Source organism: Rutilus rutilus (genome assembly GCF_951802725.1).
Source record: "Rutilus rutilus genome assembly, chromosome: 7".
NCBI lineage: Eukaryota > Metazoa > Chordata > Actinopteri > Cypriniformes > Leuciscidae > Rutilus > Rutilus rutilus.
The window spans coordinates 2,812,882-2,830,066 of NC_140221.1; the positions used below are offsets into that span (position 1 = coordinate 2,812,882).

Sequence of the window (17,185 nt, forward strand, 5' to 3'; positions counted from 1 at the left end):
ACCTTGCCCTCTCCTTGGGCCTGCTCTTCTCCCTGGCCCTGCTTCTCTCACTGCATCTCTCCTTGGGCCTGGTCTTCTCCCTGGGCCTGCTCCTCTCACTGCATCTCTCACTGGGCCTGCTCTTCTCCCTGGCCCTGCTCCTCTCACTGCTCTTCTCCCTGGGCCTGCGCTTCTCCCTGGCCCTGCTCCTCTCACTGCTCTTCTCCCTGGGCCTGCTCCTCTCACTGCTCTTCTCCCTGGGCCTGCTCTTCTCCCTGGCCCTGCTCCTCTCACTGCTCTTCTCCCTGGCCCTGCTCCTCTCACTGCTCTTCTCCCTGGGCCTGCTCCTCTCACTGCTCTTCTCCCTGGCCCTGCTCCTCTCACTGCTCTTCTCCCTGGGCCTGCTCTTCTCCCTGGCCCTGCTCCTCTCACTGCTCTTCTCCCTGGCCCTGCTCCTCTCACTGCTCTTCTCCCTGGGCCTGCTCTTCTCCCTGGCCCTGCTCCTCTCACTGCTCTTCTCCCTGGGCCTGCTCCTCTCACTGCTCTTCTCCCTGGGCCTGCTCCTCTCACTGCTCTTCTCCCTGGCCCTGCTCCTCTCACTGCTCTTCTCCCTGGGCCTGCTCCTCTCACTGCTCTTCTCCCTGGCCCTGCTCCTCTCACTGCTCTTCTCCCTGGCCCTGCTCCTCTCACTGCTCTTCTCCCTGGGCCTGCTCCTCTCACTGCTCTTCTCCCTGGCCCTGCTCCTCTCACTGCTCTTCTCCCTGGGCCTGCTCCTCTCACTGCTCTTCTCCCTGGCCCTGCTCCTCTCACTGCTCTTCTCCCTGGGCCTGCTCTTCTCCCTGGCCCTGCTCCTCTCACTGCTCTTCTCCCTGGCCCTGCTCTTCTCCCTGGCCCTGCTCCTCTCACTGCTCTTCTCCCTGGGCCTGCTCCTCTCACTGCTCTTCTCCCTGGCCCTGCTCCTCTCACTGCTCTTCTCCCTGGCCCTGCTCCTCTCACTGCTCTTCTCCCTGGGCCTGCTCTTCTCCCTGGCCCTGCTCCTCTCACTGCTCTTCTCCCTGGGCCTGCTCCTCTCACTGCTCTTCTCCCTGGCCCTGCTCCTCTCACTGCTCTTCTCCCTGGCCCTGCTCCTCTCACTGCTCTTCTCCCTGGGCCTGCTCTTCTCCCTGGCCCTGCTCCTCTCACTGCTCTTCTCCCTGGCCCTGCTCCTCTCACTGCTCTTCTCCCTGGGCCTGCTCTTCTCCCTGGCCCTGCTCCTCTCACTGCTCTTCTCCCTGGGCCTGCTCTTCTCCCTGGCCCTGCTCCTCTCACTGCTCTTCTCCCTGGGCCTGCTCTTCTCCCTGGCCCTGCTCCTCTCACTGCTCTTCTCCCTGGGCCTGCGCTTCTCCCTGGCCCTGCTCCTCTCACTGCTCTTCTCCCTGGGCCTGCTCCTCTCACTGCTCTTCTCCCTGGGCCTGCTCTTCTCCCTGGCCCTGCTCCTCTCACTGCTCTTCTCCCTGGGCCTGCTCCTCTCACTGCTCTTCTCCCTGGCCCTGCTCCTCTCACTGCTCTTCTCCCTGGGCCTGCTCTTCTCCCTGGCCCTGCTCCTCTCACTGCATCTCTCCTTGGGCCTGCTCTTCTCCCTGGCCCTGCTCCTCTCACTGCATCTCTCACTGGGCCTGCTCTTCTCCCTGGCCCTGCTCCTCTCACTGCATCTCTCACTGGGCCTGCTCCTCTCACTGCTCTTCTCCCTGGCCCTGCTCCTCTCACTGCTCTTCTCCCTGGCCCTGCTCCTCTCACTGCATCTCTCACTGGGCCTGCTCCTCTCACTGCTCTTCTCCCTGGCCCTGCTCCTCTCACTGCTCTTCTCCCTGGCCCTGCTCCTCTCACTGCTCTTCTCCCTGGCCCTGCTCCTCTCACTGCATCTCTCACTGGGCCTGCTCTTCTCCCTGGGCCCCTTGCTCTTACTCTTCCTCGTCCAGACATTACACTGTTTGTCTTTTTCTGTTTCTGTTTCCAAAAACATCACTCCTCAAAGTCCTCCTTTTACTGTATAAGTGTCAATGTAATAAAAAAATAATAACCCCTGCCACTGAGTCTAAGCCAGACTGGAATCAGCTGTGGTTGGCCCAATTTACCCAACATAAATCAGCTGTGTGTCAATTATTCAATTGTTTGTTTATTACCAGCTGAGATATATTGTTTTTGAACTGATATCATTGCAGAAGCAGAGGTTTTTATACTGTATCTAAGGTTTGGAATATTGTTTTTGCTATTGTGGGATGTTGTGTGTTAACATTCGTAAACACTACAAAAACAATCCATCATTTTGTTGGGAGGTATAGCTTGTCTGTTAAGAAAGTGTAAGCATTGTGGAAATGTGTTCACTGACTGCACATTGTGTGAAAACGACATGAAATGTGTGAATGGTATGGCCACAAAAGACCGATGCTGTGCTAATTGTGTTTAGAGTTTTGAAAATGTGACAACTGGTTGGACAAACGCTTGTTAGCGACTGAAAAAAACTGTAAAGCAGTAGAGTTGTCTCTTTTAGTAATATAATGATGTCAACATCGACTCATCTTTAGCAGGTTATTTCAGTCCAGTCGCTGTTATTAAGTCTTTGTCTTGAGTTTCCACCCTGGTGACGCACACTGTGGTCAAGCCGCTCAACGTCACACTGCAAAGGGAAACTCATAACGGATGACAGATAATGCAGCAAATAAAGAGGAAGTTCAATAGACAATCTACAATGATGCAATGTGTCAAAATTGGATATATTTTTTATTTGAATGTTGTGAAGGTTTTATGCTTTGTGTGTGGGCAGAACGCACCAGCTGTTTCTGTTAGATTTACTGTAGATCTGTTTCATTCAGGCTTTTTAAACATTTGCAGTGCCATGTTTGAAGTGTAAAGCTTTCTGAGATAAATGTTGAGATTTCAAGCAAATTCAACAGTCCTTGGTTGAGTCCATAGCTCTGTGTGACATGCTTGCCAATGAGTGATTACTTGCTTTACGATGAATTTTATCCAGTATGAGCCCAGATCCTACAACAGCTGTCTAAGAAACAACCAATATTAGCACTACAATTGATGATGGTGTGTGTGTGTGTGTGTGTGTGTGCGCGAAAGAGAGAAATGCAACATTAAAGGGATACTTCACCTCTGGGAAGATGAATGTGTATTTAAAATAGGTCATTTAAGTAGAAGAAATGTGAAGAAATTTTTGCATTTGGAGCTTTCTAGACTGAGAAAAGCCAGAAAATGTATTTTTGGCTTATGTGGATGAAAGACAACAACTCCCAGAATGCACTTGCTTCGCTGCCTTAGGAGGCCACGCCTACCGGTAAGGGAGCGCAGTTTAAAACAACAAAGCTAGCCTACGTGATGAGTTTGCGAGGGATTTAGAGATAGCCCAAAATGTCGGGGATTCTGCTTTTGGGTTCTACAGTCGCCATTCATTCATCATGTTTACTGTGGCGAGCAGGACGAGGCTGACGGCCGCGGGAGAACAGCGCGAGGCCGGTGGCGTGATTACTGAGACGCGCCGGGTCTCGCATCTCTCACGGAGGAGCGGGAATTTTTCTTAGCAATGGTAAAACGCACATCAACCGATCACTTGTTTAGCGTTCATGTAAACACTACATTCAAATTCACCAATCGGAATGAATTCAGTTAGATTGAAAGGTGTGCATGTAAACAAGGAATAGCGACCGCAGAAAGCAAAAGCTGAATCCCGGACATTTTGAACGATCTCGCCCGCCGGACAAGTCCGGGAAAAGGAGGATTGTTACTTACTCAGCTTTCTCCTACTATTCAGCTTTCTCCACAGAACAAGAGCCTGCTAGCTTAGCTTCCAAAGAAAGACGGCTGACACTGTGTACATTCTGACTGAGTGAGATCCCACCCTGTATGGGCGGGCTGAAAACATGCGGAACAACGCCATCTACTGGCTGTAGTCTTTAGCCTCTGGCCAGAAAATCCTCCGATGACGCAAAATGACGATTTTTGCGTCATCGGAGGATTTTTTCCAGACAAAAAATACATAAATCTCTTGTCTCAGGGGGATATGAGGGTGGAAAGCATGGTAATTCTAAAATACTACAGGTTTTCTACTAATACAAAGCTTAATGCTAAATCCTGAAGTAACCCTTTAACGTGTTATTTAGCGTTTGCGTTACATCATTGTAGGCTAAGTGTTACTTTAGTCTGTTGTAAAGAATGAACAGTACACAAAATCTTGTTTTTGCCTGGACTTCAGACACTTACTTTTTTAAATTATTACATTTAAAAAATAAATAAATAATTAATGTTTGATTATAATAACCAGGGTTGTTTCTAGCCTTTTTGGCACCCTAGGCGAGATTCCTATTGAGCCCAACCCTCAGTCTACATTACATTATCTCCGGTGTTTATGGTTTATATAAGTATTCCTATGACGTAAAATCCATATAGCCTATAAATGTACTGTAGCCTATATAAATGAATATTTCAAAAGTATATTTTACATTACACTATAGTATAGGAAAATGACAATACATTTGTCCTAATTTATTCACTTGCAAGAAATGAACCCTTGAGCTTTTATTTTTGAGAAAATACCAGATCCCCATTAGCCAGGAAATCCAGACCTAAATCTGAAAGATTAATGGTCTGGCGTCAACTAATGAAAATCGGCCAGCTCGAGGGGCGGCGCCAAGCGTGCATTTGAAAATCTCACTGCACGCAATTGGATAACACTATGACCAATCACAACAAGCTCCATACGCTTAGCTACCAGCGGAGATAACTGGTAGATTAGACTCTTGCTGTATCCGGTCGGCAAAACAGCAAAAACGTCCTTCTTGCAAAGGAAGGATTCGAGCGGCGTCTTCTGTTCCTGTTTTAGATAAAAACCCAAGTCTAACTCGTTCACTGTAGCGGCCAAAGCCGTTTCAAACAACTGGTGTTCACCCATAGCCATCTTGCAATGTTTACTAATGACTTCGACGTCACAGCGCTGTCGTCTTCTGTTTAGCTTGCCTCTGGCCCGCCTATATCAGATAACCCGCTGTGATTGGTGCAGCTCAGATCGATATATTAATATTTATATTTAATATTTAATGAGCATCATTACTCGACACCAGAGTAACTCGCTGAGCAAATTCAACTTTTATTTGGATTACCAGGGTAGATCCCCATGCTGATCGCGTGAGCAGTGCGCACTTCTCTTTAAATCACGCAGCACTATATACGATAATTAATTAAAGTATTGTGCTGTTTTATAAAGGCACAAAGCCATATCACGATTTCGATTTTAGTTCGTTGGCAAAATATAACGCTAGAGACCTTTATGTTAGGCTATAGATAATCTCATGTGTTGGGAAAAGGGAGAAGAGCGAGTTCGGCAAAAGGCGGATTCGAACTCAGGTCGAATGTGTCACCTTCCGTTATCGGAAATGTAAAAAAATAAGGATTTAATAAGGAAATAAAATCTCTTGGCGTGCCTCAGCTCTCATGGCGTGACTCAGCTGTTTGCGCCCTTGGCGACCGCCTAGTTTGCCTATGCCTAGAAACGGCCCTGCTAATAATACCTAATGTATCAGAGTTAGATAAGACTTCTCATATTAAGATCTGCCTCCATTTTGGTTCGCAATTCTCTGTTTTTACAATCCTATTCAAAGCCAATGTCATCATGACCTGCTTTTATTCTTCTTTAATGAGCTGTTTCACTTGATTATCCGTCACAATAAAGTCTGATTCAGCTTCAGACTCATGTCGATGTCTGTCTTGGGCTCGTGCCCGGCTGTATCGTCTCATCAGTGTCTGATATGAGTGCACTCTTCATCACTCCATCTGTATTCTGAGCGTCTTTAAAGCCTGGCAAGCTCTTTATAGCATCGGGTGACTTGGCTCAAGCCCACACTATTCACATCTGGCAGTGTTGCTACTCTCTCAGAAAAAAAAAAATGGTACAAAAGCTGTCACTGCGATGCTACGCTTTCAAAAGGAGATAATGCGTAGCCTACCATTTTTTTAATAAGCTAAATATATTTCGGTCATTATCGGCTGGTCACTGTGATAATAATGTAAATTTCAGTGCGTAATTTATATTTTAAGAGCTCATTATTATGGTTTAGCATTTCTCTGTAATGTAGAACAATGTTAGCAATGTTAAGTCGACTAATGGCTTAAATTAAGGACTACGAGTTGACTAGAAAAATCTTTAGTTGAGTAATTTATCAAGGACCATTATATTTATAAAGATTTGTGTTGCAATCTAAAATAATTGCATATATATAGGCTTATTATATAATGATATTACTATCGAATATATTTTTATGATATTATAATGTTACATTTTAAAAAAACGCTGGGTTGTTTCAACCTGACTTTGGGTCAAATATGGACAAACCCAGCCGTTGGGTTACATTTTTAAATTACATTTTTAACCCAACATTTGGAATTTGTCCATATTTGACCCAAAATTGGGTTAAAACAACCCAGCGTTTTTTAGAGTGACACTATTAAATATTTATAATGTGTATTATGTGTTTATTGTTGTGGTCTAAAGTTTTTAAATATCAGTTCTGCATATTGGTTATTATCATAAACTTAAAAACATTTACAGTTGTAAAAAGAGAAATGTTAGTTTCACTCATCTGACAAGCAGAAATCATAAAAAAGTGTGTGTCTGGAGCGTCGGCTGGATTTACGAGGACTCAACCTCTGCGGTGTGGGAGATTACACACTGTTTTTATTAGTCTTGCACAAAAACACAAATGAAAGACCAGTCAGATCCTCCTTGAGCACAAGTTAACAGACTAATAAAGTTATTTAAAGATCATACTGAACATGACGAATGTCCAATCTTGACAACTTCCTCTTTTATTAGGTCTTCACAGTTATAGGACTCTCATAATAATTATGTCATTATAGTTATGTATAGCAATCTTATATTAAGCAGTATGTGAATTTTCACACTTTTGTTGCTTGTTCATGCTTATAATGTTGTATTTTAGCACAAAATTTCCCTCTAGAATCTCTACAATCCCTCCTGATGTTTCTCTCTCTCAACAGCGGCTCAGAAACACACGTTATGCTGGGTACACACCAAAAGATTTTTTACATCTTATAAGATTTTCAAAATGTGACAGACCACAAACATGAGGACAAAAAATCCTAGATTTAAGCGTTTTGCTCCTTTAGTGTGTGGTGTGCCATGATGTGACAAAGACAGCACACCACACACAAACAGATTTTCAACCAGAGTCTCGACTGTGAACACAGGAAATCTCGCAAAATCTCGCGAGACTTCAGAAAAAGCATGACGGACAACATGCAGGAAGAAATTGCGATAGTGTTTGTAATGATTTTCACAGAAAATCCACGTGAAAAAAACATTGTACCTACCATTATATATAACCTTTTATACAGAAATATATTCATTCTTTATTGTCTTTATTTATTCTTTATTGGATTTATTGTCTCTTTAGAAAAATTTTTTTAATCCCTCTATAGAACCTCACTGAACCCTTAACACTCAGCTTTTGAATTTCAACACTTGATTTTAAGAATGACAATTACAGTCAGGGGGTACAAAGAGTAAAGCCGATAAACAAACATAAAAAAGACATATACATAAACAGTGACAAACTTAAAAGTTAAACAAAAATTTGAAAATGTTTACAGATTGAAACGCACTTTGCAGCTTTCTTATTTTTCAAACCCAATATTGTGTTTAGGTATTGTAAAATTTCTGCACTTAAAATGAAAAACAAAGGCTTGTTTCCTCGAAATTTACACTTATGAATAGGCCTACTTAATCTCAACATTAAGCTTCCTGCATGTGTGTGTGTGTGTGAGAGAGAATGGCCGTGTCTTCCATCATCTCGCTTTCTGATTGGATATTGTTTTGTTTCACGTGATAATCTCCAGAGCGTGCGCGCGTTTGTCCTCGGGGTTCCCCCCACACATCAGGATTTCTGATCGTAAATATTAAACATGTTTAATATTTACGATTCGCGATCGGAGCGGCTCCGACGTTCTTCCGAGCAGGTTTGGACACTCTTAACACACCTCACACCAAGGGAAAATCTCATAAAATAATCTGTTAAACCATCAAGATAATCGGGACATAGCTAGGATTGTCGGAAGGGGGGAAATCGGCCCAAAATCAGCCCGATTATCTTTTGGTGTGTACCCAGCATTACATGAAGAGATCGGGAGGAAGATGAACAGAAGCTGGTTTTCCTGAAGATCCCGGCTGCGTCCCAAATCACATACATCCCTATATAGTAGGTGAAAAACAGTGTGTGACAAAATAAGTATGTCTGAATTCACAGTGATAAAACAGTGGACCAAAGGTCCCCGGATGACCTATACTACTTCTGGTGAGATTCTGAAGTGTGTTCACGATGGACACTTTACTATCCCATGAGGCCACAGGAGAGGATTTATGATTGATAGTGAAGCGACACGACTGACACCGGTTGATCATGTGATAATGACAACATGTTGAATGTAGTACGTCCAGATTGCATTCATATATAGAACATAATTTTTTAGCAGTCGTGAAGTAATTACTGATTCAAAAACAGTAAGAGAGTGTGCGCTTTTGGACGCAGCCCCTGTGTTTATCATTTGAGCCTCATATATATTTGTCCATGTTCATATTCAGACTTTTGAAGGTTATGTAGTTTCCATGTACAGTGCTATGCATAAGTTTAGACACCCATGCTAAAGTTGACTAAAAAGAGGAATAAAAAATCATCTTTTGGAAATTGAACTTAATGCCTTAATTTAAAAAATTTGGAAAAATCGAACCTTTAAGGACACCAATTTTCTTTGTGAATGAATAATGTATCGTAAATAAATAAATGTTATTCCTTAAAATACAGGGTGCATAAGTTTGGACTCTATGTTAAATTCCCATAGAGGCAGGCAGATTTTTATTTTTAAGTATTTTTTTTAATTTATTTTTTAGGATACTATGCATCCTGATAAAGTTCCCTTGGCTTTTGGAATTAAAATAGCCACACATCATCACATAGCCTTCACCATACCTAGAGATTGGCATGGAGTACTTTCCATAAGATCATCTCTCAATGCAAATCAAATTAGCTATTAGGCTAACTGAAATAAAACCATGCCAATCTCTAGGTATGGTGAAGGCTATGTGATGATGTGGGGCTATTTTAATTCCAAAGGCCAAGGGAACTTTATCAGGATGCATAGTATCCTGGATCCATGAAGTAACTGGCCTTTAAAAATAAAAATCTGCCTGCCTCTATGGGAATTTAACATAGGGGTGTCCAAACTTATGCACCCTGTATTTTAAGGAAGAACATTTATTTATTTACGATACATTATTCATTCACAAAGAAAATTGGTGTCCTTAAAGGTTCGATTTTTCCAAATTTTTTAAATTAAGGCATTAAGTTCAGTTTCCAAAAGATGATTTTTTACTCCTCTTTTTAGTCAACTTTAGTATGGGTGTCTAAACTTATGCATAGCACTGTATGTAGTAACCAGTCACATGGGTACATTTTCTGAAATTGAGATTTATACATCATCTGAAATCTGGATAAATAAGCTTTCCATTGATGTGTGGTTTGTTAGGATAGGACAATATTTGGTCGAGATACAACTATTGAACATCTGGAATCTGAAGGTGCAAGAAAATCGAAACATTGAGAAAATCTCCTTTAAAGTTGTTCATTTATGTTGGCGATTGTGCTGCATTCACTCACACAAATATATGTTTTATATATTTACGGTAGGAAATGTACTAAATATCTTCATGGAACATGATCTTTACTTAATATCCTAATGATTTTTGGCATAAAAGAAAAATCGATAATTTTGACCCACAAATATACCCGTGCGACATGTGACTGGTGACGTGATCCAGGGTCACATATGAACATTTGGATCTTAAGTCTAACCCTGGCTTTTCTTCATGCCTGTTAAATTCAATATGGCGTCTAACTTGACTAAGTTCATTGCAAAATAAGAAGTGGCCATTAGGCTTTAGATCCATGACGATGAGAACCGAATGCCTTCAGGAATTTTTTTATTTTTATATATATATATTTGTATTGCATCACTAAATTGTATGATTTGCTTTGATCCTTTCTGAGTAATCGATTGGTTAATATTCACCCTACATAGATTGCTCACTACAAAGCAAAGAAATCGAGTTCAGAAGAGAAACACAGTATTGTTGTGTGTATGATTGAGTAAATTGAACACTGTCTGTTTTGCTGTGTTTTAGCGGGTGTCTGAAGAGCAGACAGATGCTCATGAGTGTGTTCAGATACATCTGCCATGATTATTGTGAATTATTCTGATCAAGTGCCCTTGTTGGGTTGGCAGGGCTTCTTGAAGCCATCGAGGGCCACGGGTTCTCATCAGCTCTGAAGAGCTCACTCAATTTTGATTTCAAGAGGGGCGAGCCTTAAAATAAAGCTCATTCAGATCAGAGAGATCTCGGGCCTCATTTATAAAACACGCACGGATTGGGTCTAAGAGAGTGTGTACACTATCCACTCCAACGTTTAGATTTATAAAAACGGTTTTCACGTGATAAAAGTGCTTAGCGCCACATCAGGACCTAAACTACCGTACGCACTTTTCCTTGTGGCAGAGTCGGAGAACTGCCGGTACATATGTGGACATCTAATGCAATAATAATACAATTACACAGCATTAAAGTTCAAATATTTAGTATGCATACTTTGGTTCCAGAAATGTAAATTATTTCGCTCAGTCTATAAATAGTCCAGTCATTTTAAGCCAAAATGGGGGTCAACCTTGAACAAATTGCAACAGAAGCAAACTCAACTGATTTTGTATCCTCAATATGTCCTGAGTAAGGAAAAAAAAAGCCCCGAAGAATCCCATTAGGGGAAAGTTTCGAAAAAGGCCCAAATATATCCTATTCATACGCCTATTCATTCTTATTCTCACATGAATAGGGTAAAATTTTTAACCTTTAGATATCACCGTGAAAATGACTGAGCTGATTACTTACATCAAGACAAACAAAAAATGTATTACAAGTTTTTTGAAATTGTTAACATGGACAAACGGTGCATGATCTAATTACGTATGTGCTAATTTGCATAAATACCACAACAGATCTAAACATCGGGTCTAGCCAGGTGAAAATGTCTTGTTGAATCTTGACATATAACAGTAAAACACTTAATGTTAAGGTCTGAATGGAACCCATTTAGGTTACCCATGAACATTAATACATAGAGGCAGGAAGAAGTACTTCAGAAACCATCCTTTATTCATTTTTAAGAGATGGGGTTTGGGGCTGTGTCTGTGGGACTGTTTCTGGGGGACGAGTCTGAGGGAAGAACAGGAGACAAGGGTAAGGAGAATGCAGAAGACAAAAGGTAGGCAAAATAAAAAGTGAATCCCCAGAAACAGTCCCACGGACCCATCTCTGCAATAATAATTAATAAAGGCTGGTTTAAAGTACTTCTTCCTGCCTCTATGTATTAATTTACCCTATTCACGTGAGAAGAAGAAAGAATAGGTGTATGAACAGGCTATATTTGGGTCTTTTTCGAAACTTTCCCCTAATGGGATTCTTCAGGGCTTTTTTTTTTCCTTACTCAGGACATATTGAGGATACAAAATCAGTTGAGTTTGCTTCTGTTGCAATTTGTTCAACCTTTTTTCATCAAATGACTGGACTAAAAATGGCCTATAATGCGGAAATATATTTCACATCATATGCATGTTTTTTTGTGAGTACGTTTGTTAACTGCACTTACATCTTCTCTGAATCGCACGTACGCACATTTGATAAATGATCTTAGACTGAATGTAGGACGGTTTCTACACAGCATTTGATAAAAGAGGCCGCTCCTCTCCGAAACATTCACACACATTCCGCTGGGATTTGTCCGATCCTCAGTTCTAAATGATGGGAAATCCTGGGAAAGGGTGTGATGAATATAACAGTGAGGAATGAGGGAAAACAAATAATAAATGTGTCTAGCTCAAGTTCTTTTGCATAAATTGGTGGTGTGTGTGTGTGTGTGTGGGGGGGGGGGGGGGGGTTGTCTTATTTTTTCTTCAAAATAATAAAAAATTTAGGTTGCTCTTTATTTTACAGTATGTGTACTTACCTAAGAGAATACTGGTTAATATAAGGTAACTACATGGGTTAAAGGAGAACTCCGGTCAATTTTAACATTGAGCTCATTTTTTTGTACATTTGGAGTGCTGTCAGTACAGAGAACAACGACAAAAATCGGTGCTGCCTACACCGTGTTATCCTCTTTTTAAAATTTGCACCCTGTTGACTTCAATGGGGCAAGTTTTATACCTGCTTTTAGCCTCTTAACATCCTTGATGTGTCATTACAAGTGCACAGGTCATGTGAGTGATTCCTTCGGAGTGAACGCGGGTGAATCTGACTGCAGTAGATGTGAAAGATATGAATAAAAATGATGTTTATTCAGCCAGCGCACATACCTGTATTTACATCCTGTTTTCGGTCGAAGTCCACAGTAATCGATTGTCGAGTTCACGCGCCTAGGTTTAGTACCTATGATCACGCGCGTGAACTCGACAATCGACTACTGTGGACTTCGACCGAAAACAGGATGTAAATACAGGTATGTGCGCTGGCTGAATAAACATCATTATTATTATTATCTTTCACATCTACTGCAGTCAGATTCACCCGCGTTCACTCAGAAGGAATCACTCACATGACCTGTGCACTTGTAATGACACATCAAGGATGATAAGAGGCTAAAAGCAGGTATAAAACTTGCCCCATTGAAGTCAACAGGGTGCAAATTTTAAAATGAGGATAACACGGTGTAGGCAATACTGATTTTTGTCGTTGTTCTCTGTATTGACAGTATTGTTGACTCCAAATGTACAAAAAAATGAGCTCAATGTTAAAATTGACCGGAGTTCTCCTTTAAGGTTAGGTTCAGGGTTAGTACCTAGTTATTACCTTGTAATTACTAAAATAAGTACATAGTATGTACATGGGGAAAAGGACTGTAAAATAAAGTGCTCCCCAAAATTACTCTTTAAAGCTATTCATCATAATTTACTTTTCAGGCTGCAAATCAGTTCATGTAAGAGTGTCATGCTGGATTTTTAATATACGCCTTTTGAAAACTTCCACACCAAACCTCCAGAAGCAACAAAATCCAGATCATTTACCAGGGTTATATCATGTGACAGTGTGGCATTATTTATATGTCTTCATGACAACTGAGCATATGCAAAATCCCCAGCCTATATTTTCATTACTATAAAAAAAAAAATTGCCTAAATTGCCACGAAACCACCTTCTGGACGTCTTTCTTTTGGTATTTCTCTCTGTTGATTGTGGGGTAAACATTGACCCCGGACATCTTCATAGGTTTTATAAAATACACTCAATAATGCAATACTACAACTACTACTACATACAGCAATAAAAGAGAGGCAGGAGGCAATGTTGTCGATTTTTACCATCTAAATGTTTTATTTGTGTTTTGTAATGACACTTTTTAAACCTCTATTTTCTCTTGCACTTGCTATCTTAGGAGATGCATTGGAATTGTAAACAGTTAAAATGATAAAATACATTTCATATAACTAGTTACAAGCAGTGTACGTCCAAAGCAGAGGACGACCATACCTGCGCCATCCCGGTTTATAACAATACATGTCATTTTATAGCTTTAAGGTTCACATATTTACATAGGTACAGCATGGTACAGCGCTTCTCATGGTACAGCGCCCACAAAACCTTGTGTGTTTTTATCTTTTTTTTTTAACCATTTTTTCTTAAGAATCATATATACATCCATTAACCCGGCTGCCTGCTGCCAGGGAAACACAGTTAGAATAATTTGTGTACTAATGTAATCCTTACATTACCAGTAACTTACAATAATATTAATGCAGAGCTCAATCCATTGTCTTTTTTTTTTCATACAAAAAGGTAAACTCATCCATAAGATGAGTCCACAAATAAAAATAATAAACATATTGCACTTACATCAGGACAGCTGCTGACCTGGATCAAAGTGGAAAAGGGAAATTCAGCTGAGTGCAATGAACAAAGCAACCAGTGAAACTTATTAATAAATAACTACATTTTTGTACTGGTAAAACATGTCGTCGTTCTTATTAACAAATGAAGGGACAGATCCTAACTGACCTCGTGCCCTATTAAATATCGAGCGCATGATTTAACCTAAAGTCCGAAAAGTGAGGAAACAAAGGGTTAAATAAGTCTGGAAGCTTCATAGTTGAGTGCCGTAATATCCTGAGAATACTGTCTCTTTCATTCCTAATATGTGGCGCTACAATGAATGGCTTATTGGCTTTACAGATCGCAGCTAAGCATGTTTTGTACAGTCTTCAGAGACCAACGACAGTCCATTTCAAGCCCGGAGCCAAACGTTCGGTCCAACATTCGCTCTAGTGCGTTCCTTTGTACATTTACTTGATTAAGTTATATCTTGTGCCAGCGACGTCATCACGTGGCGTGGAGTCGACAGACACGGAGGAGGGTTCACAGGAACACCAGTGAGCGTAAGTGCATGATCGTCGACGATTCTTACGTGCCATCCAGACGTCAAACCCCGTAGAGACGAGACGCTTTTCAGTGTCCGGGAAAGTCATCATGAAATGGAGAACGAAACGAGGTTGGTGGCTCGATCAGAAGAAGAGGAAGAGGTTAAACAGTACCCAGTTGTCATAGTGTTAAAGAGGCAATAGCGGCCTCGATAATCTCCAGCACACAAATTAAATAACATTCAAATGGGAATAACCAGCATCATTCAGCGTGGTGTTGCCCCACTCGTCCAGCGCCACACTATCTTTCACCATTTGTAAACGACGCCTCGTGCATTTCTCCACCCTCTGTCTTTCTGCCACGTTAACAGATAGAATGGCTGATGACAATGAAATGCTAAGTGAAAGAAACCTTGCGGATGCTACTGTATATAGTGTCTCTCTCTCTGTGTCGTCTTAGGAGGAGGATGATGTCGATGTGCTGCTTGGTTTCTTCTGATTCACTAAGTCCACGTAGAGCTCTGAGCGCAGGAATCGAGCGTACGAGTCTTTCTCCATCAGGCCGTATATCCTCCTCTGGGCCAGGTCGAAGCACGAGCGATTGATGTCTTGCAGGTTCTCTTTAGTGTGTTCCCTGGTGTAGGAATCCAGATTCACCTGCGGGACAAAAGGAGAGCCGTTACTTCCAAGTCCGCAGTCGTTTTAGTCAGAGGTGCAGGGGTGTCCGATGGACCCTTTCACCGTCTATTTTCACGTCGTTTTACTTTGTGCTTTATACTTTGGGCATTCAATTACAGAAAACTAGTTCAAACTGAATGTGAGCGTTTCGAATACAACGGATGAGGGAGTGATGGCAAATTTGACATCTTTGTATCTTTTGACCAACAGAATCAATCTCTTGATATTTTGTCCCCCTCTTTTGGTGTCCGATGGACCCTTTTCACCGTCTATTTTCACGTCGTTTTACTTTGGGCATTCATTTACAGAAAACTAGTTAAAACTGAATGTGAGCGTTTCGAATTCAACGAGTGATAAGTGACAGAATCAATCTCTTGATATTTTGTTCCCCTCTTTTGGAAAGTCATAGAAACTTGGAAAATCATGGATTTTTTTTTTTTTTTTTTTTTTTTGCAGGGGCAAATGGGAATGTAAAAACTTATATTTGTTGTAGTTCACCACTAAAGAAGTCTACCCAATTATGATGACTTCTGAGAGCCATGGAAATGAGAACTTGAACCAAATGACAAACTGCTGCTTCCAATGCTATTTAACTGGATTTACGGAAGTTAAGTCGCACAATAATTTTTATAATCCACATTGAAACAAAATCATGTTTACAATGACTCTGAATAATCAGTTCATACTCAGGGTTCGTACAGATGCTGTAAAATGAACTTTCAAAGACTATTTTGTTGGTTTTCAAGGACTACAATCAGAGATCTTACTTATTAAACGATATCTTTATTATCGTTCAAATTCTAAAAAAGGTAAGTAGATAAACATATACTAATAAGACAGAGAGTGGGAACTTTAACAAACCCCTAGAACTTTCAGTGCATAGAACAGCAAATAGAAAGTGGGAATAAACGTCTAACACGATTCTTATTAAAAGATGTAATAAGAAAACAGTTGATTTCATTTGTAAAATCTAAAGAATTTCATTGTAAATAACTACAGAGTAAATTATATTGCAGTCTAATGACTTGTATGCACTAAAAAGATTACAGATACAAGGTATCCAATATACAAATTGCAACTTATTTAATCATATATATTCAATACAAAGTATATAATGGCTATTATTGTTCAATAAATAATATTTTAGATTATAATGTTGACGTACTTGGTATTGAGAAGCGGTCTGATGGGGGTTTATCAACGCCTTCAGTGCAGGTTACATACGCCAATAGGGGACTTTAAGAGTGAGTTAGTGGAACATTCATTAAAAATAAAAAAGCTGATTCATTCTGGAACGAAGAAAGGTTTAAACAAGGGGATTATTTTAACTTTGAACAACACCTTATAAGGTGCAACGCTTCTGACGCTTCGAAGAGATCGATGCATTGACCAGCGCTGTCAGTCACGGGAAATCCCCGTAACCATTGAAAGGATAATATGACAAAGATAATGATATTTCCTCATTCAAACTATTTTTTTTTTTTTCTTGAATATATGATTGACCTGAAGAATGAAAGCTGCATCATATACTTGGAAATAAATGAGCAATATAAAGCTCATAGACATATCAGATGGGCAGCAGCGTAAATTTTGCGTGAAAGTATTTATTTATTTATTTATTTTGAACAAAAATGTAACTTTAATTTGGCTGTTTTCAAGGGTTCTCCAGGACTTCAGTTTCAAGCACTTTAAGCACATTGTACGAACCCTGCATGCTATTTGTGGATGTACAAAAATTCTGATCATACGCAAGTCATGTAGACATTTTCTTTACAACAGCTCATGGAGATTGGCACACAACATAGACAAGCTTATTAACGTTTAAAAGGGAGAAGAAAACACTTCCCATATCTTCTGTTGTTGACATTGGTAGTGTTTGATTATTGTGTTAGGTCGCTTCATTTTAAAATCTGGGTTCTGAAGCTAAAACCAGTCGAGAAAACCAATCTTTTTATCTTTATCTTAAAGGGATAGTTCACCCAAAAAATGAAAATGTTGACATTACTTACTCACCCTTAAC

At 40.7% G+C, this 17,185-nt stretch overlaps 1 protein-coding gene across 9 annotated transcripts in view; it reads right to left on the reverse strand.

The window, feature by feature from the left end:
- Window positions 1-13,426: 13,426 nt before the first annotated feature.
- The window catches only part of rgs3a (regulator of G protein signaling 3a), a 171,491-nt gene continuing 167,732 nt past the window's right edge, over window positions 13,427-17,185 (reverse strand). For all 9 annotated transcript variants that reach the window (XM_084413648.1, XM_084413647.1, XM_084413646.1 and 6 more), the window contains one exon: window positions 13,427-15,144. In XM_084413648.1, the coding sequence (XP_084269774.1) occupies window positions 14,944-15,144 (201 nt within the window). In that variant the 3' untranslated portion in view covers window positions 13,427-14,943. The remainder of the gene's footprint in view (window positions 15,145-17,185) is intronic.